Source organism: Mucor velutinosus (genome assembly GCF_035048745.1).
Source record: "Mucor velutinosus strain NIH1002 chromosome Unknown tig00001542, whole genome shotgun sequence".
Lineage (NCBI taxonomy): Eukaryota > Fungi > Mucoromycota > Mucoromycetes > Mucorales > Mucoraceae > Mucor > Mucor velutinosus.
The window spans coordinates 745,740-765,178 of record NW_027041924.1 but is presented as its reverse complement, the minus strand read 5'-3'; the positions used below and the strand labels follow the sequence as shown (position 1 = coordinate 765,178).

At 41.2% G+C, this 19,439-nt stretch overlaps 8 protein-coding genes across 8 annotated transcripts; 4 read left to right on the top strand and 4 right to left on the bottom strand.

Moving 5' to 3' along the window:
• Positions 1-2,144: 2,144 nt before the first annotated feature.
• Positions 2,145-3,577, top strand: ATC70_004940 (uncharacterized protein; the record flags this gene model as incomplete). Its single annotated transcript, XM_064824239.1, has 3 exons — positions 2,145-2,485; positions 2,555-2,781; positions 2,835-3,577. 3 exons carry the CDS (start codon positions 2,145-2,147, stop codon positions 3,575-3,577), a joined length of 1,311 nt encoding a protein of 436 aa, XP_064677175.1.
• Positions 3,578-3,863: 286 nt separating this feature from the next.
• Positions 3,864-5,603, top strand: IKS1 (putative serine/threonine-protein kinase iks1; the record flags this gene model as incomplete). Its single annotated transcript, XM_064824238.1, has 4 exons — positions 3,864-4,200; positions 4,279-4,473; positions 4,539-5,230; positions 5,283-5,603. 4 exons carry the CDS (start codon positions 3,864-3,866, stop codon positions 5,601-5,603), a joined length of 1,545 nt encoding a protein of 514 aa, XP_064677174.1.
• A 214-nt stretch (positions 5,604-5,817) lies between these two features.
• On the top strand, positions 5,818-8,357 carry ATC70_004938 (uncharacterized protein; the record flags this gene model as incomplete). Its single annotated transcript, XM_064824237.1, has 11 exons — positions 5,818-5,859; positions 5,925-6,236; positions 6,313-6,520; positions 6,587-6,744; positions 6,803-7,039; positions 7,091-7,107; positions 7,161-7,252; positions 7,310-7,340; positions 7,404-7,581; positions 7,633-7,819; positions 7,876-8,357. 11 exons carry the CDS (start codon positions 5,818-5,820, stop codon positions 8,355-8,357), a joined length of 1,944 nt encoding a protein of 647 aa, XP_064677173.1.
• A 174-nt stretch (positions 8,358-8,531) lies between these two features.
• On the bottom strand, positions 8,532-9,004 carry ATC70_004937 (uncharacterized protein; the record flags this gene model as incomplete). Its single annotated transcript, XM_064824236.1, has 2 exons — positions 8,532-8,897; positions 8,951-9,004. The coding sequence occupies 2 exons, from the start codon at positions 9,002-9,004 to the stop codon at positions 8,532-8,534; spliced, it is 420 nt and encodes a 139-aa protein (XP_064677172.1).
• A 355-nt stretch (positions 9,005-9,359) lies between these two features.
• ATC70_004936 (uncharacterized protein) lies at positions 9,360-9,999 on the bottom strand (the record flags this gene model as incomplete). The annotated part of the gene is made up of 2 exons (XM_064824235.1): positions 9,360-9,496; positions 9,564-9,999. 2 exons carry the CDS (start codon positions 9,997-9,999, stop codon positions 9,360-9,362), a joined length of 573 nt encoding a protein of 190 aa, XP_064677171.1.
• A 748-nt stretch (positions 10,000-10,747) lies between these two features.
• On the bottom strand, positions 10,748-12,764 carry ATC70_004935 (uncharacterized protein; the record flags this gene model as incomplete). The annotated part of the gene is made up of 9 exons (XM_064824234.1): positions 10,748-11,212; positions 11,266-11,478; positions 11,536-11,659; positions 11,715-11,782; positions 11,841-12,000; positions 12,055-12,274; positions 12,343-12,491; positions 12,541-12,694; positions 12,755-12,764. The coding sequence occupies 9 exons, from the start codon at positions 12,762-12,764 to the stop codon at positions 10,748-10,750; spliced, it is 1,563 nt and encodes a 520-aa protein (XP_064677170.1).
• A 155-nt stretch (positions 12,765-12,919) lies between these two features.
• Positions 12,920-14,271, top strand: TSR2 (rRNA accumulation- protein; the record flags this gene model as incomplete). The annotated part of the gene is made up of 5 exons (XM_064824233.1): positions 12,920-13,138; positions 13,195-13,423; positions 13,476-13,618; positions 13,669-14,120; positions 14,172-14,271. 5 exons carry the CDS (start codon positions 12,920-12,922, stop codon positions 14,269-14,271), a joined length of 1,143 nt encoding a protein of 380 aa, XP_064677169.1.
• A 1,632-nt stretch (positions 14,272-15,903) lies between these two features.
• ATC70_004933 (uncharacterized protein) lies at positions 15,904-19,066 on the bottom strand (the record flags this gene model as incomplete). The annotated part of the gene is made up of 10 exons (XM_064824232.1): positions 15,904-16,523; positions 16,579-16,987; positions 17,044-17,232; positions 17,290-17,378; positions 17,431-18,364; positions 18,417-18,505; positions 18,559-18,615; positions 18,675-18,766; positions 18,820-18,887; positions 18,947-19,066. 10 exons carry the CDS (start codon positions 19,064-19,066, stop codon positions 15,904-15,906), a joined length of 2,667 nt encoding a protein of 888 aa, XP_064677168.1.
• Positions 19,067-19,439: the final 373 nt, after the last annotated feature.

Below are 19,439 nucleotides of genomic sequence, written 5' to 3'. Positions count from 1 at the left end.
AAAATACAACTGAGATCGAATAAATTTTGGCGGGCGGCGGCAGGCGACGATGCTGCTGACTGGCTCAAATGCCTTTCTGATGATGATGATGATGATGATGATGATGATGATGATGATGATGATGATGATGATGATGATGATGATTGTGATGCTGATTGCGATGCTGATTGTGATGCTGATTAAATGAGTACAATGGGGTTTAAAGGACAGTTGATTAGCCTGAATACTTTTTTGAGGAGTTTTCCCTAATAAACGTGTCTTTTACAATGACAGTATCTCAAAAAAGTCGCTGTAGATCTTACACAAGTCCTCTATTTGCGCATGACCAACTCTATGTCGCCATTATAAGAGCATCAGCAGCAGCGAATGATATGGCAATTCTACTATCAGAAAATGGAGATTGAGGTGTACAAATGGTGCATAAAACTTGAATTTTCTTTCACATTGTCTCAATAGTAGGCTTCGTTTGGTATCAGTATAAACAAAAAGATTGCTGAGGGAGACACCTCCTCTCCTCCTGGCTCTGATATTACCTTTCATTTACTAATAAATGATTGTTTAAAATCTACTTGATATACCAAAATTTAATCATGTCTGATTTAAAATGTCTTCAACGAGAGCCAGCAGAGCGACGTCGACATCGAGCGTAGCAAGATATATCAGCTAGTGCCTTTATACCATACAATATGTTGTAATCCTATTGATACAAATGTTACTGTTGCAGTAATAAAAGCTCTAAACCGGTTTAATAAAGTCATTTTAAAGCACATTCACCTTCTCTACAGAAATACTAAAGAAGGATGTCGGGATGTATCCCTAAGAAGAGAATGTATGCCCAGTTGGCCTTATCAGGTTATTGACTGGCAGCGTAAAAAGCCTTTTGGCATGCCGTATTTACTGTGACAGAGCTAAACATGTTCAAGTGAGGAGATATGAGAGATTTATTAAAGGTTGAGTCCAGCCTGAAATGGGACGGTATTGTTTTTGTACTGACGCGCTGCTGTGTACTTTAGAGGGTCATTGTAGGAGAACTTTAATGTGTTTATCACTGCAGTAATCTCGAACCAGCTCGACTCTCTGGCAGATAGGCCACGGACTCACAATAATGAGAAGCTTTCAGTGGGCATTTCAAGGTATCATCACCATGTAATTGCGCCTCCATGAATACATAACGTCACTTTATTTTATATACTCTTGCCGTTGAATATACAGAAGCATACATTGTTTATAGTATTAAGCATGCAGTGATATACAAGCATCACTGCGGGGCGTGTCATTGCTCAATTACACTACATCCTAACGATGCAGATCACACTACTGCTAAATTTGGGCATTTTCCTATGAAAACACAGAAGGAAAAGATACTACTCATAAGCCATTGGTAGGTTACAAATGTTTGAGTAGCGTACTCATCCCTTCATACAATATGCTAAAAAAAAAAGGTCTCTGATGATACAGTGATGAAAGAATTGACCAGATCAATGATAAAAACGTCAAGGGTGAGACATTTGCGAATGTTCAACTCAGCTGGAATGCTAGCCGCTTTGTAACTTTCATGTGGTTCGATGATCTCAAAGGATTCCGTTCTCAGAGCAAAGCAAAACCGAGATTCTTCCGAGCAAATGCTCCATTTAGTCAAACAGTTGGCAAATCATGAAAAAAAAAAAAAAAACGAGAATAACCCAAGTAAAAAACGCGCATTCCGAGGTTCCTGAATGTGTAAGATCTTGTTACTTCTCTACATCGAAGCGTCGGGAAAGTGCAGAATGACCCGAGAAAGAGATTTTATATAGTCACTTTAACCCAATCATAGCGGACGAATGGATTTGTTAAACAACATGCTGAAAACTTTTTCATTCTTGTGCCAACAAAAGCCATCCAAAATTTGGTGCTAGAAAGTTTTTTTTTTCCCTCTTCTTCTTCTTTCTCTTCACTGTTTTTTTCTTTTTGTAGTTTTTTTCAACAAAAATACTTTTACAAGAAAGAATACTGGTCGTTTTTGATTGAACGTCGCAGTGAATAGCCCAACATCTCTCTAGAAGCCGTTGATACAAGTTTTCCTCTCTCGCCTTTTGTACTCGAAGCAGTACAGATAATACCTTTTCGACCTCCGTAATACACAATCCATACTCTTTATCCAATTTATGGTCAATTTATCCAGCAACGCAACTACTACTACGACTCCTACTGCTGGTGAGAATTACTCTGCACAAGAGGGTGCTTTTGAAGGTCCTGAAAAGCTCTTGGAAATCTGGTTTTCGCCTTCGCCGGATAGATTAAAGGATCACCAAAATTTGTCCTCTGACGAATCGGAAGACGATGTCAACTGCGTTCGCAATCAGAGAAGAAGAAGCCATGCTCCTGTAGAAGGAAAGACCGGTCTGCGTGTCATTCCAAGACCCGTGCTCGATAAAATGCTGGCGTTGGTGAAATGTACTGTTCTGAATGTGATTTCCAACAAGGATGTGGATGCTTATTTATTGAGGTAAGAGATCAAGAGAGGGAAAGAAGGGAGATCAAAGAATTACTGTTTATTTATACTGTCTTGTTTTAGTGAATCATCCATGTTTGTGTACCCTCACAAAATGATCTTGAAAACATGTGGTACTACCACTCTGCTTTTGGCAGTATCTAGACTCTTGGAAATCGCCAAGAATTACTGTGGTTTCGAAAAGGTGTGGAGAGTGTTCTATTCTAGAAAGGCTTTCATGTTTCCTGAACGTCAAATTGGTCCCCATCGCTCATGGGATGACGAAGTCAAGTTTTTGGATAAATACTTTGGTGAGTGCTTTGTAGTTTGTGTATAGTGGTAGATTACTAACCCGTATAAACAGACGCCGGGTCTTCTTATATTGTTGGCAAGGAGCGTCAAGATCAATGGCATCTCTACATGACCAAACCTTCTGATGATGTCTTGCACCACCCCTCATCTCGTCCTATTCTACCTCATTTGCGCGGTGTAATGCAGGAACATGAGATTGCAAGCGGCGCTTCCACTCCCGTCACTTCAGACAGTGAAGATCCTTCTCCTTTTGGTAACGCAGGTCATTTTCATCCAGACCAAACGATTGAGATCCACATGACAGGACTCAATCAGGAAAAGATGAAAAAGTTCTACCATGATGTCTCTCAGACAGAAAGCGGTATACCCGGGGGTAAGTGGGTCGATCAGCAAACCGGTATCGATAAACTGTATCCAATGGCCACGCTGGACAGTTACTTGTTTGAGCCTTGCGGTTACTCTAGCAACGCTATCTGGGATGATATGTACTTTAATTTCCATGTCACTCCCGAGGAGGAATGCTCGTACGCTTCATTTGAGACGAATATACCTGTCGAGAAGTCTCATGCCAACTCGGGTGAGCAGAGTCCAGTGGAAGCATTGATTACGCAGGTGTTGGATGTGTTTGATCCCTCTCAGTTCACTGTAACCTACTTTACATCTCACCACAAGGAGCATCATAGCCACAGTCATATGGTCCGATCCATGAGCGCACTGCATGGCTACAAGCGCACGAACCGCATCTTGTATGAATTCGAGGGCTACGATTTGGTCTATGGCCATTATGCGAAATAAAGTCATTATGATGAGTATCATCTGTAAATAATAATCCAATTTATTCTGTTTGTTGTACAAGATTACGTTCAATTTAACTAGTCTTTCTTTTTTTCATTGCGAACCTGATTTATAGGATTGTGCGACAACAGTGTCTCATTTTCATCATGAGAAGGGGGGCAAAAGTCCGTGTCTATAAATTTCTGATTTGTGCTAATTCCTCCCTTTCTTTTTTTTTTTTTTTTTTTTTTTTTTTGTATTCTACATTTGACAATAGCATTTTCTCCTTTCCTTAAATAGACTCAAGATGCGCTTGGAATCCAAAGTCAAGGTCTCTCGACTGGCGAAATATGCCATCCTGGTATACGTGATGATCTCGATATGCTACACTACCAGCCATTACTTTTCATCCCACTATGTAAATAACAACATGAACAGACACAACAGCATGGAGGCATTGGCTGTGGATCAGCAGCAAGATGTCTTGATGCAGTCAGATGCATCCTCCTCCTCTTCTTCTTCTTCTTCTTTTTCCTCCTCTTCATCGACTGCCTATACCAAGCCAAAATTGCAACATCCAGGCAGCCACGAAGACGCAGAAGATGTTGAATATACCAATCAAGTGACATGGCCTGGTTCAAAAGGTAAAAAAAAAAAAAAAAAAAATACGGTTTATTTTATAATGGGGAGGGCAAATGATGTTGACGTTTAGACTATCACAGGCAGCGACATCAACCATAAATTGTCAGAGGAAATCATGAAATCCAAAATCTTCTCTAGCAGCATGGGGTTAGACAATGTTACACCTTATTATTTCAAAGCCTCGCACATTATCAACACACAAGACATCACATTGGCCACACTGGTCACTCGCAACAGATTCCATGTCCTCTCTCGATTAGCAACAAATTACAAAGGTCAGTTGGCAACAAATGTTGCGGGAAATCTTTTTTGATATACTAATAATCAAGACAATATGCAGGTCCAATCTCAGCTGCTATCCATGTTCTAGACGACGGCGACAAACTAGCTACCATCAAGGAGCTGGGCAAAATCTACAGCTCCAATCCTGACATGCAAAAGTATGTCGACATCCACTTGATCATTGACAAGTTCGACAGACAGTTTAACATGTGGAGAAACACAGCCAAATTGTTCACGCGCACTGACTATTTGATGATGCTCGATGTGGATTTCCATCTCTGTACTGATTTCCGAAAGACCATCTTTGGTAACCCCACAATTAGCAATATGCTCGCTGCAGGCAAAACCGCGATTGTTGTACCTGCATTTGAGTACCTGAACCAAAAAGACGGCATGGACTACAAGACATTCCCTACCAAAAAGGCCCAAGTCATCCAGCAAGTGCAAGACATGAAGCTCGATAGTTTCCACAGCTCATGGGTGAGTGGGCATGGTGCAACCAACTATTCTCATTGGTACACTGCTACAGAGATGTATCCTGTCACTGAGTACGAATTCAGTTATGAACCTTACGTTATTTACAAGAAGGAGGGCACTCCTTGGTGTGACGAACGCTTCATTGGATACGGTGCCAATAAGGCTGCCTGTCTCTTTGAGATCTTTATCTCTGGCGTGGATTACTATGTCTTGCCCAACGACTTTTTGATTCATCAATCGCACAAGTATGCTAACCATGACCGTACGAGAGAGGTAAGAATGCTCTCTATATACCAACATGGCATACATACTCACCCACCTGTAGAGAACACACAATCGAGTCTTGTACGAGAATTTCAGAACCGAAATCTGTCTCCGTTATTCCCGCAAATATGTCATTGAAGAGACTTGGTACACGCCTGCTGCCAAGAACATGAAGCAAGTGTGCACAGATATTCCCAAATGGAAGTATTTATCAGGCATCTCCAAGGAGCAGAGACTCAAAGATCTGGAAGAAGAAGCCGCCTTGAAAGCTCAGCAAGAGCAAGGCAACAATACTCAACAACAAGCCTCATTAGACGTTGAAACTGTACAATTACCTGAAGAAGACGAGCAAGAAGACGAAGAGATCATTGCCACTATATAATCGCATTCGGAAAATAAAAATCAATGTGTATAGCTCATAAAGATTGTTTTTGACGACAAGCAAACGACGATGATGCCAGTGATTTGCACGTGAATGCCATTTAGCTGTTCAAGCAGATAAAGCTATTTTTTTTTATTTTATTTTTTTTTTTTTTCATTATTCTCTTTTCTCTCTTTCTTCTTTCCTCTCATCTTTTGCTTGAACTCAGTTATACATGAACAAACTGAAGGAAACACCCACTCGATTATGGCCAAATGTAGGTTGACCATCACACAAACATGCAGGCATTTGCGCTGATGAATAATCTCATCTATAATGCAGATTTATGATCGCATTGTGTCCACTAGCAACAACAACAACAACAGCAGCCATTCCAAATCATACTATGAACATCTCCTCAAGACAGCAACCAACTACGACGCATGGTGTGAAGCAGCAACCAAGTTGGACGAAATTGATGGTTTGGATCATTGGAAAAGAGAAATGGCATCTCCTGACTATGATCATGAACTTATAAAAACTAGGCTGGATCAATTGAGACAGATCAGAAAAACCAACAAGGGCCAGTCAGCCATGATCTTTGCTCTGAGAACAAGCCTAGCGAGAAATTTAGGTGATATGGGCAATCCAAAGGTACACAACTCAATGTTTGTTTATCGTAAACATGGAAAGATTTTCTTATATTCTTTGTTTGGTAAACAACACATAGCTCTACTCATATTCACGTGTAGGCACAAAAGACTTGACCTGTGAATACATTGATGAAGTCGTCAAACAGCTCAATTGGATATGTGATGAGCCTGCAGATCCTGACGATGATCCCCATCTGGACTTGAAAGCCAAGCATGATTTCTTTATGAACATACGACAGAGCTTTGGACGCACTGCGCTGCTATTGAGTGGTGGAGGCACATTAGGTACCTATTTCGTTGTTTCATGTGTGAATGTCATGACATAACAATCATATGAAATTGTGTGTATAGGGTTAAATCATATAGGCGTTATCAAGTGTCTACATGAGGCTCAATTACTACCTCGCATCATCTCCGGGGCCTCCAGTGGAAGTATTATGGCATCGCTGGTGTGTACAAAGACAAGCGATGAACTGCCTTCCATGTTTGATCCTTCTTTGGTTCGTCTGGTAAGTTTTTTGCATGTCTGCGTGCATTGTTATCTATATACCAACACCCAAACTCCAGGATGTGTTTGCCAGAGACGGTGTTCCTGACACTCCCTACGCCCGTCTCCAACGTTTGATGATACAAAACCAGCTGTTTGACGTTGAGATCCTCAAAGAAGCCATGCGAGCCAATATAGGTGACATGACATTTCAGGAGGCATTCAACAGAACTCGTTTTATTTTGAACATTACCGTCAGCTCATCCACCTTGTACGACATGCCTCGACTTTTGAACTACATTACGGCACCAGACGTGGTATGTAATCAGAGTAATGCGACGAACCTGCCTACTAATTGCCCTGTTTAGCTTATTTGGTCTGCAGTGTAAGTTTGAATCGCAATAGCTTTAGATCAGCTTGTTTTGACGCTGTATACAGTGCCGCTTCATGTGCTGTGCCTGTATTCTATGGATCAACACCCTTGTTCGCCAAAGATAAGAATGGGAATGTCGTGCCTTGGAACCCAAATGGTGAGTGAGGATAAGACAGCTGACTATCTGCAAATATTAACACATGATGTATACTAGATCAACTGTATATTGATGGCTCTGTGGAAAAGTAAGCGTGCCAAATATCACATGAAATACACACAACCACTAAATGCTCTTTCACATGTTATAGTGATTTGCCAATGAACAAGCTCTCAGAGCTTTTTAATGTAAATCATTTTATCGTCTGTCAAGTCAACCCACATGTCATTCCCTTTCTACAAAAGGCAAATACCCCTTCTAAATTGAGACAAGCTGCTAATTTTTGCATGCACATGGCCAAGACAGAAGCACAGCATCGTTGCACACAGGTACAGTGGATCTAGATGCCAGCTGTTGCAGTACTAACACGCTGTTGATAGCTGACAGAACTCGGAATATTGCCCTCCTTCTTTTACAAAATTCAATCCATCATGTCCCAGAAATACTCTGGCGATATCACCATTGTGCCTGATATTGGCTATTCAGATTTTCTCAAGGTACTCTCCAATCCAACACCTGAATACGCTTTGGATTGTCTCTACCGTGGCGAACGAGCCACATGGCCCAGTAAGTTGTTATGGTATGCACCTTGATACACCATGGTTTAACAGATTTGAAACTAGAGCTATCCGTGATCAAAAACCACTTGCAAATAGAGCTCTCAATTGACCAAATCTTGTATCGTTTGCGTCTTTTGAGACTGAATGAGCTACCAAACAAGAAGCTCTTGATTGCCAACAACAATCTGCTTACAAAACATTACCACAACAGACCCACGTTGGAAACACGCTCCACATCGCAGTTTAATGTGCGCAATACCTGCATGTCTCCTATTGATGAAAACGATGAGATGACACCTCGCAAACGCACAGAAATGATAGATTCCATAACAGACACGCTTCTCAATATACCAGAAACACTCACTGTTCAATCCTCTCAAAGCACACCTATGATTGTTGCCTTGTCTGATCAAATACAGCTTGTACATGGCACCAAGAAGCCTAGCAACGCCAAACATGACGCCAGTAAGAAGCAGCAAGAAAAAGAGTTGCTCAAAGAGCGACACCAAACAAGACGAGGCCTTTTAATGACCAAACCCGAGTAAGCCTTACAGCCCTTGTATACTCTCGTTTTATCACTTGCTATGAGACACACCCTATATATATGCCATGTATATTATACATCTACACTGTATGCCCTGATTTATTTATTTGTACTCTACAGTAAACGTTATGATTTCAAAGTGGGTTGCATGTTTATTGTTCACAAGTTATTACAGTCAGCGAATGGGTATAGAAATAGCAGCAGCAGAAGAAGTATTTGGGTATAGTGCATGGTCATTCGTTAATGGTTTCTGCTGTTGCTGTTGGTTCTGTTGCACATTCTTAACACTATCGCAATAATCGCAGCATTCGGGCAGCTCCAGATCATCATTCATAGGATCCTCAAAACCAAAAAGAGACTCTGATGAGGATATTGAGGAAGATGTGTAGATGGATTTGGATAACTGGGGCAGAGTACTGCTGGATTCTTGCTTTTTTTTGCGCAACAATGATTTTGGCTTGAGGAACGACAAGAATTTGGTTGGATTTATTTGACTTTTTGTATCCACCAAGAAGCAATTGACTGAGCAATACAATGAATCCTATAGGTGTAGTGGTTAGTTGGGCATGCTTTATTAGAAACGCACAGACATACAGATTCGCATGAGATGGCTTTTTCGCAAACAGGACACCAGTTCAAATCACACATTGCAAACGTAGAGAGATGGAGGAGAGAGAGAGAGAGAGAGAGAGAAACGAGTGTATTAGGTTGAATTTATATAAATTTTTATTAGCTTTTTTGGGTTTCATTGATATTCTTTCCTCTCATTTCATACAGCATCATGTAAATCTTTTAAAATTTCTGGCATAAATTTCCATGCAAAAATTTTGTGACCTGCTGCTTGAATTGATTTTATTGCAATAATTCACCGACTAAGCGGGTGTCCTCACATTGCCAGTCTGGCGTGCAAAGACATGTGAATAAATGGGGGATAAGACGTACCTATAAAAAAAAAAGTAAGAGGTCAAAAAATCTGCTGATAGATCCCAGTGAAAAGGCCAACTTACTTATCAGGATTTTGAGCTCGACTGAAAGGAGGCAACACCTTGTTGTCAAGTGAGACCAGTGCCGAAAAACCAATGAGGGCAATGTTACTCGCTCCTTGCTCATCACGATTCATGGTAGTTTGTTTTAGCCAGCCTTTTTGGACACTCAGGGTTAAAGCATGTAACGGCACCGAGGTTCCTCTTCATTCTATTCTCCTCACCACGCACCAGTTGTTTCTGTGTCGCCTTGAAACATGAGCAGCAAATTCTTGTAGAATTGTATTCGTCCACCAATCTGACTGTGCTTCTTGTGGACAGCGTTGACATGTACGGCTTCATACTTCGAGTGCTGTGGCCACGGAGGTACTGAGTATTGCGATGCCAGTTTCGTATGAAGGAAACCATCTTTGGCTTGTTGAAGGTGGACATGGTTGCAGCAGATCTGGCTTCACTGGCTACCAAATGTTGGTGAAGTTTCTTCAAGCGGATTCGTCCAGTTGCCCTTCCTTTCTGTAGCTTCTTGACTGATGACTTCTTTCTCTTCTTTCGCCTATTGGAAAAGACAGCATTGTCGACTTTGTTGGCTGTCATTTCATACTTGACGAATGTTTCTTCGTTTCCAAGAGAGGTTGCAGTGTCAGAATACTCTTGCAGCATTTGAAACCGATTGATCGACTCAAAAAGAGTGAGAGAAGCCACTAGAAACGAATAATTCCTGAACACTGGCACTGATGTCGTCAATAATTGCAATGGGCTTGACACTCTTACTCAAACCACAATCAAATAAATCAACAGCTTTGATGTCAAAGAAAGACATCTTTTTCTGTGTCGCATGTTGGATGAGGATAACATTACCATCTCTGAGATTGGACATATAGCGAAATACTGTATAGGCAATGTATTGTGTATATCATTCTACCACAGCTCAGATTTCGTATGATACCTTGTTACAGACTATGTTACTTGATTCCATAAGCACAGTACTTGATGATGGCTATTAGATATTGACAAGGCCCATGTATTTTGCTTGCCTGAACATTTACACGAGGTACATTTCATGATTATTGAATAGTGCATGCCTCTTTTTTTTTTAACTTCAAGAGATCTCGCAGCTTTTTTCAGGCACCAAATCAACATTATTGAACATAGTAGGGTAGGCCTTAACAAAAATCACCATTTATAGCTCTAAGAAACCACTGCTTGAAGAATAATCGCCTTTTATGTTAATGTTTGAATGAAAGCTTGTTCTGTTCTTTAATTGGTCACACATACAAGTTTACAATAGAATGCAATTGTGTCTCGCAACATTTTATTGCCACCAAAAAGCGACAAGTTGAGTTAGGTTGAGCCTTAATAATCCGAGGACACAAATTGTGTCCCAACAGTGTCCTTCGCCCCATACAAATTAATCTTGCATCTGAACATCTCCATCGCTGTTCAAGTTCTCGGCATTGGAGTCTTGTTGCGTGGTACTAGTTGCATCATTGGATTCTACTGTCACTGAAGAAGCCTCCTTTTCATCTACTGCACTCGAGCTGGCTTGCTCATCACCAGCAGTAGCAGTAGATGTAGGGATGGCTGTTGCTGTGCTTTCATTCAAGGTGGATCCAGGTGTAGTAGGTGCCGTATTTGCTGCGACACTGGATGATTGGCTTTCATCTTCGTTTCTAGATTTACCATCCAACAGTTCATCAGTAACCGGTTGTGCTGTGTGTTCGTCGTGATGATGATGGGGTTGAGGGTTATAAATGTTGCTTGCCATCTGCCATACTTGAACAATATTATCATCAGCTGTGCTTGATAATACCCAAGGATCTGCAGGATTCCAACTGAAATCAGAGATTTTGTTTGTATGACCACCGTGCATGAACTAGTGAGGATAATCATCAGACACTGTGCTGATACAACGTCTGTATTTCTTACCAAAAGCTCGGGTGGTCCATCTTCTGCTTCTTCGGGAAGTTGAGGGGTATCGATCTTAGAGAGATCCCACACAAGAATTCTTCTATCGCTACTAGCTGTGGCCAAAACAGCATCATGGTGTGGTGACCATGCCAATTGAAGGATCTCGGATTGATGAGCTCTTAGGCTGTGAATCGATTGTTTTAGGTTACGCAAATCCCATAAAGCAGCAGTCTACAAACGCCCATGGTGAGTATACACATGATTCGTCTTGCGAATTTTTTTAGTTACCTTATCTCCAGAGCCTGTGGCGAGCACCCATTCACTTCCAGGGGCAAATGCAACACAGTTGATTTCAGCATCATGCGCTTGAATGTTGTGAATTGGCTTGTTGGAGTCGTTTCTGGCGTCCCAGCTAATCAAATATCAACAGTTAATATCCTTCATTTGCTGTTTAGAGCTATACCTACATCATGAGTCGAGCATCGTCGCCGACAGAGGCGAATATAGATTCGAATTTAGTGTGCCATGCGACATCCTACAGTTTTATTTTTGTATCAATGGCTGTTGGTGCAAACAGTGTCATGATTCCTTACTTCTACACCTGTTGTATGAGCTGTATATGTACGCACAGGCTCCAATTCACGATTTTCCCTTGACGTTCCTGCAACATCCCATTGACAAATCTTCGAATCAAAGCCAGCACTTAGTAAATGAGTCGAGTTTCCTTTATGAGGGCTCCAGGCTAAACCATAGCTATTCAAAGTCATGTTAATACCAGTGTCTGATATACAATGCAACCCAACTTACCCCTCCTTGTCGTGTCCAGTCAATCTGAGAGTAGGATTGAATTTTTCGCCTTCTTTGGGCATTGGGTCAAAGGTAGTGCGATCAAAAACATACACATCGCCAGTTCTGGATTTTGTAGCAATGATGTCTGGATTTTCGATTTGATAACGAGCACGGTTCACCTCTCCGTCATGAAGGATCTTTTGCGTGATTTTGATGAACGTCTCATTGTCTTTTTCGACTATGCAAAAAGAAAATCCAGCATTGGTGTACTAGTCAAATCTCTCTTTCTATCAACAGCCGACTTACCCTCGCTAGCATCCTCCATGGCTGTATCTTCAGATTTTTTGACTTCGTTAGGGAGTCTTACAGATGCAATCTGCAGATAATTCGGTTCATTATCATTGGTGTGAGTTCCCAATAACAGGTTCTGGATCTTGTAATTCTTGTCAGGCATTCTACAAGGCATATTAGCTATTGGTCTACCATCCAAGCATCTCAACATACTCTTCTACAGTAGGGAACCATTGACAAGTCAGACTAGGCCACTCAAGCGCGTGTGTGACAACAAGGTCATATAGAAAAGGCGAGTTCTTTTTCCACATTTTGTACTCCTCGTTGATGAGCTTTTCATTCTCTTCTTCTGTCTTGTTCTCAAGTTCTTTGTAGGTGCAGTTAGTAAGTCTCTGTTATCAAGCGTGTTTTGCGGCCATGTGCTTACCGTAATCCATGATATAAACTCTGTTGGTAAAAAGAGAAAGAAAAGCCAACAACAAAGTTGGTGTCTGCAAGGTCATTGCTCATCTATTCAACAGTCCCGAAGTCACAATTACCTGCAATACGCTTGCCATGAAGGATGGATGAGACACTTTACACTGTAGCAAGCATGACCAAACGTCCACCATCATCTCGGGATTCGCAAGAGCCAGAACCCAAGATCCAGCGCATAGACAACATTTTTAGTAACATGAGGCTAAGAAGAATCGTCAAAGAGAATCATGGACATGACATTTCTCAATTGTCCTTTTTCAATGACCATTTGAGCAAGAAATCAGCAAAGCAAATCGATACCAGTAATGTACTTGCTTCAGTGGGAGGATGCCAGGTAAAAGCATGCAACAAAGCCCATTTTATGGTATTGGTGATTGACATACAGACAAGTTGAGCGTGTACGATAATGAGCATTGTGGAGACCATCTAGACATCATGTCAAACTTTGATATCACACCATCGCATGAAAAGCAGGAAGCCAGACACAGGCTAAAGACGGTATGCTGGTTTTATAGAGAGAGCGGCGATGCATTGATGGCGACAGCAGGTGCTGATGCCATGATACATGTATTGAGCTTAGCCAACTCGGAGGAGATCATCCTTTTAACAGGGCATACAAGTATGAGCAACCAATGTGAATGTGTACCTTGGATCTAACAAGGATTCTACAGGCACAGTAAGTGATCTTCAATCACATCCATTGAACGACCATTATATGCTATCCACATCCAAGGACGGCACTGCGAGATTATGGGATCTTCGCCAAGAGAGATGTCTCGTTGTATTCGAGGCAAATGCTGCCCTGTCTATCTCTGTGAGTTTGCCTATATGTTTGCTTGTGGCAGTCAATCTTAATAATGCTAGTGTTTTCATCCTTCAGGTACCACATTTATCACTGGAAGCGAGCATGGTGACATCTATGAATGGACTATCCCGTCGCTCGACAACTCCATTAGCAATGATTCACCAGTAAGAGTATCTAAACAGGAGGCACGCATTTTCAACAAACTACATGGCAGCAAGTATATGGACTGCATCCGCTATGCGAATGGCAATCTCCTTACAAAATCAGTGGACAATCAGTTGCATTACTGGCGACCGGATACACAGGAGATTATTCACTCTTTTTCCATCGCATCCCAAGAGAACAACCATTCAAGATTTGATGTGAGCAGAGACGGACACTACTTGTGTGTGGGGTCACATCATGGCTATGTGTATGTGTTCGATATACATACAGGTGATCTGCTGGCAGAGCTATGTCATAAGAAGGCAACCAAAGCAGTGCGATGTAGTGTCTTTACTCGAGACTGCAGGTAAGGTAGTTGTGGGGCTATGTATCCATTAGATGTTGACTCTATATAAAGGCAAATTGTAGTCGCTGGTGAAGATGCATTCATCATGAGATACGATTACATTGATAGAAAGACTTTGGATGAATGGGCCAAGTGGAGGAAGTCTAAGTGATAGTCATAATGTAATATACAAACAGGATAGAATAAACAATGGCATTTAAGCGACACGCTTTTATGTACAAATGTTTGAATGAAATGCTATATTTTTATCATGAAGTCTTGATCATCAGAATCGTCATCACTAGGGCAATTCATATTACGAGCAGGTGCAGACACGATAGACTCAACTTTCTTCATCGCAGCAACGATACTCTTCAATCCAGAAAAGCCATAGCAGCTTCTCGGCATGTAGAAAACATCAACCAAGACCAGTTTGTATAGACAATCTTGTAGGAGTCTTCTGCTGTGGGCAGCTAATACTATAGTAAAAGATATAATGCCTATAACATATCCCATTGAGACTAGAATGAGTGAATACCCTATCTTACAACCCTCTTTTTATTTACTTCAAAAACATCAAATGCCTTCATAATTAGCATGACAGTTATCACCAGCCGCCGCCAAAACATGTTTAATGTCCGATTAGTATTCAGTTCTGATTTGTGGTCTTTAATTAGTTTTCGACTTGCAAAAGACTATTTTGCTAGATTCGACTATGAAAAATGCAATGATCGTCCTATGCTCCTCTGAGCTGCCGTGGTGGTAGGGTGAAGTGGTTAAGCATCCAACATGCCATCTGGATGATCCCGGTTTAAATCTCAGTGAGTGCATTTTTGGTGATTATTTTGACGTAGTACTGATGTCCTCGTTTGGTGTTTTGTGCTCTTATCCAGTATCCATATTTTGACGATTCGCATGATTGTATTGGCTCTAGGTGTCGCACCTGATTAGTAGTAGATTTCTTTCCCAAATTAGTATATTATATATCTTATTCCCCATCATTGCAGACATTGGGTCCACCAACAGTCTTTTCTTTCCCTCAGTATGGCATTTTAAGGACTTTAAATAAAACCTGGAGCTTGACTCCCCTACAAAAAAAAATGCTCCTTTAAGCTTCCTTGAAGTGCGTTTCAAGGCGCATCCACTGGTGCTAATAATAGTCTATGTTATTAACAAGCTTATTGAGTAATGAGTGAAAAAGTAAAATGAGGTTTTTGACCAAAACGTTGAAATAGTACATACGAAGGCCTTACAAAAGTGATTTCAGGGGATGCTTTGGATAGAGAGACTCATTTTGATCTAATATATGTCATAGTAAAAGTGTTCATTTTTGTGGTCAAAAGAACGATCGTTTGATTTTTGATTAAAATCATGAGGTACTCATGGTTTGAAGTCGATTTTTGGTGGTTTTTTTTTTTTTTTTTTTGTCCCTAAAAAGTTGAGCAAAACTGTCAGGAAACAATTGCTGGAAGAAGGCAATCGTTTGGTGTTATTCAGGCGTTCTAAACCGCTTTTTGACACGGTAAATTATTGCTCAAATGTGTCCAAGTTTTACTGTATTTTGGATAGTGTGCAGTAATAAGAAGCAATACAAATATGCTGCCTGCTCTTGCATGAGTTGCATTCATTAATACACAAGTGGCAAAACATCGTAAAGGACCCAAATCGACAGTTGCAGGCCGTTTATAAAGGGCTTTATGCAATAATGAAAAGCGAATATATGTATTTGTAAAATACCGCTTGCATATAAAGCTGGTACACGGAGGCAGTGATATATACTAGTCAAGTAACGCATCTTATCCTATCAAACGTCATTTGCCTTTGCTAAAGTATTCTTCAAGAACCTTTGTAGTACTTGCTTCATGCGAGGAGGTGTCATTTTGGGCGCGTATTTGCGAATACGATAATCTAAACACCTTGCAACAACGTCGCTTGTTGGTGAAGATACAGTGGACGTGGCCGTGGTAATGAAGGGAGCCGGCAGCCTTTCTTCAACTTGATGATCCTCCTTTGAGCTCTTCTTTGGTAGCATGACAGATGTGGCAGGTCGACTGTAGTAAAAAGAAGGCGACATCCAATTGACATGCGAATTCTTCTGTGTTGAGGCAGAGTACCATGTGGGTGACATGGTCATACTTGGTAGAATTGTGTTGGAATAGCTTGGTTGGTAGAGGGAAGGTGGCGGCAATGGAACAGCAGCGGCAGCAGTGATAGAGCTTAGCGACGGCAGCTTGATCAAACGAGGATTTTGCTCTTCAAATTGGATATGGGAAACGAGATTCAAGTGTGGGCTGCTCTGCTGTTGTGTAGGTTGTTGTCCAAAAGAGCGATAGCCACTACGCATGGCAAATTCAGGTGGTATGATATCCAGTGTTACATGTTTGGAGCTGTGTAAATACTGAAAGGTTTCCAATATCTCTGTGTCTAGATGGTTCCTGGAAATTAGCTGCTGCGTTGATAACTTCAAAATGCTCATTACCGTAGACATATTCCAGAAAGACCCTGTTTCTAAACATCTTCTTTTCTCGCATACGACTGACAATCTTGTGCCAGAAATTGGTCCTCGTGCTCCAGTAATTCCAGCCAAATTGCATCAAGACAATAATTTGGCCTGCTTTTTCGTCCCAGCGTAAAGCAGAATCAATAGAAGCCATGCTATTGTCTGTTTGTGATGATCTGTTGTTGCTGTTGTTCAAGCTTACATTCAAATGTTTGATGCATCGAACCACAAGGCCTTGTTGAGTGACCCGCATCAATCCGAATTCATGCTCTTGAAAAATAGCTGTGATTGTTCTACAATCAGCTTCATCTGCCAGAAAATCGCTGTCGTCTAAATTACTGGGTACAGGGAATACGGAGAGTATGATGGCTATTTCAAGTGTCGATTGCTATGGTATACATGCGAAATGAGACGAGCATCTAGGAGTGCACAGTATGGACCTACCGGTATACTGCCGACTAGCAAGTAGATAACGCTGATATTGTACAAGACTCGAAAGGCAAACATGAATGGAACCTCAAGCTCTGGTGGTGTCTCGCTCTCATTCTTGTATCTTTGGCGTTGTGCTTCTATTCTATCACAGATGGATTGAGACAGCTTTAAGGCTTTGGCCATGTTTCCTGATGTTGAAGGCTATATATATGAGGTATATGAGTGCGTTATTCATGATGAAACTTGTGGACGGCGTACCGATGACAAGGCCAGATCACTTCGAACAAGCAGCACAGCATTGGTCAGATCAAACGGCAATTGATATAACTCAATCACACGAAGAAACTCTAGAATAGAATTAGTTCAAATACGTACTGATTTTAACAGCTACACAACTACCTTTCTCCCAACTACCGTACAGCTGATCCAGACTCTTATTCTCTGGTAATGCTACTTTCAAAGCCCAATCCCATAACCCTACAGCGTGTCTCATACAATCTGCTGCTTGACTAAGTATCTGCAATGCGTTATCAACACCACCCATACAATAAGAATCGAGACCTTCGCCGCCACGATATGGGTATGCCATCAATTTTCTGCGCTTTTCCGTAGAGGATGACGAGGGAGATCGAGAGCGTTTGTTGTTCTCATTGATGGTATCACTATTGACGCGCTCATCTTGCTCATTGCTATCGGCAGTCGCACGAGATGGAGCCTGATAATATTCAGGCTGTATTGCTGTGTTGACATCTTGATGACCACGATCTGTTATTGATTTCATGGAGCAAATAGGGATCAAGCAAGACTTTTCATGAGAACTACTATCATCCAACATGCAGACAGCACGATAATACTCGTTTGACAAGCGAATGAAATCAGCAGTAACAGCTTTGAATTCAAGCATGAATACAATAGAGATGTGCAATAGCTGAGGCATCTGGTGGTGCGTATCTATATGCAGATAGTGCCGCTTTTGGTGTAGATGCTGAAATCTGCTACTGTTGGCGTTGTCTATAGGTGCTAGTGATGATTTGCTGTATCCACAACAATCCAGCATCATGTGGGTAAATATGGATAGATGATGCCATTCTCTGAGCTCAATGTAATACTGTTGACCCAGCAACAGATATTGTTCAAATAGATTATAGGGTATAGATATGTACTGCTTTCCATCTGTTGACTTCACTGCGGGATGTATGTCTGAATCTGTCAACACAATACGTTGTTTGCATAGCCTGGGAAACAGTTCTGTCACTAGTGTTCGGATATACTTTTTGCTTTCTGTCTGGCTCAATGCTTGCGCCCCTAAAACGAGCAGCTTGATGGCTCTGATCTGTTTCGAATGTTAGATGCTACTGCGTATTCATGCAACGAAACTAGAATACCAAATATTTGTACGCATGTCTCGAGTAATTATGTATGTAATCAAACAGTGCCTGATAGGCTCGAATGGCATCCTTCTTTTCGAGCGAGGCTGTTGAGAAATTGGTAAGTATGCAGTATCGGCTGTTGACCCAAGCACATTACCTGCGATTGCCTCAATGATAGTAGATTGGATCAAGGCTGGTAAGGAAGCAAAAAACACTATAAACAAAAAGTACTCAGTACATGACATAAGCACATTAATTTGGAATGTGTATTACAACTAATATCTGTGTTCCTTGCAGGATCAATGTGATCCGAGAATTTAATTATATAAGCTTTGAATATTTTGTTTTCAGCAGCATTGGCTTGGCTACCATAATTACCATGTTAACCATAGATTCAGAGCGTATTTAAGCAACTTACAGTAAAATAAATGTGTGTAAAGCCTCTTCCATATCATTAATGCGTATGGCTCGTTTGTGCTTCTCAAACTAGAATCAAACATTAGTGTGTGTGTATGCCGAAAGACATGTTTTGTAGTCGCAATTACTTCAACTTCAAACGAAAAGACAGCCTGTCTCTGTTGTCTTTGTGGAGGCTGCTGCGATGATGGTGATAGCGATGATTGACTCTGATTGCTTAGGGTGCTGCCATGGGATCTATTGTACATTGAGAGAATGTGCGAAAAGAAGAGTGAGAAAACGAAAGAAAAAAGAAGGGATCTCTTTGAGAAGAGAAACAGGGAACCACCTTTTTTTTTTTAGGGCTGTTAGTAGCACAATGAGCCATAATCAAATAAGCTCGTATGGCTATGTTTGGAACCCAGTGCTACTTGGTTAGGTAATCAATGCGCACATTGGTCATCGCAAGTAGCTGACCCTGATAGCCTTTAGCTGTAATTTGTAATCAGGCATGCAGATCAGTCTATGAACATTGAGACAACAGGGTTGCCGCCCTGACGCTATGTCTGATGCCAACCCCAATCCTATACTATACACTCTGCTCAGAAGAATAGCCGTGCATCTTCTGCCAAGTCAAGAATT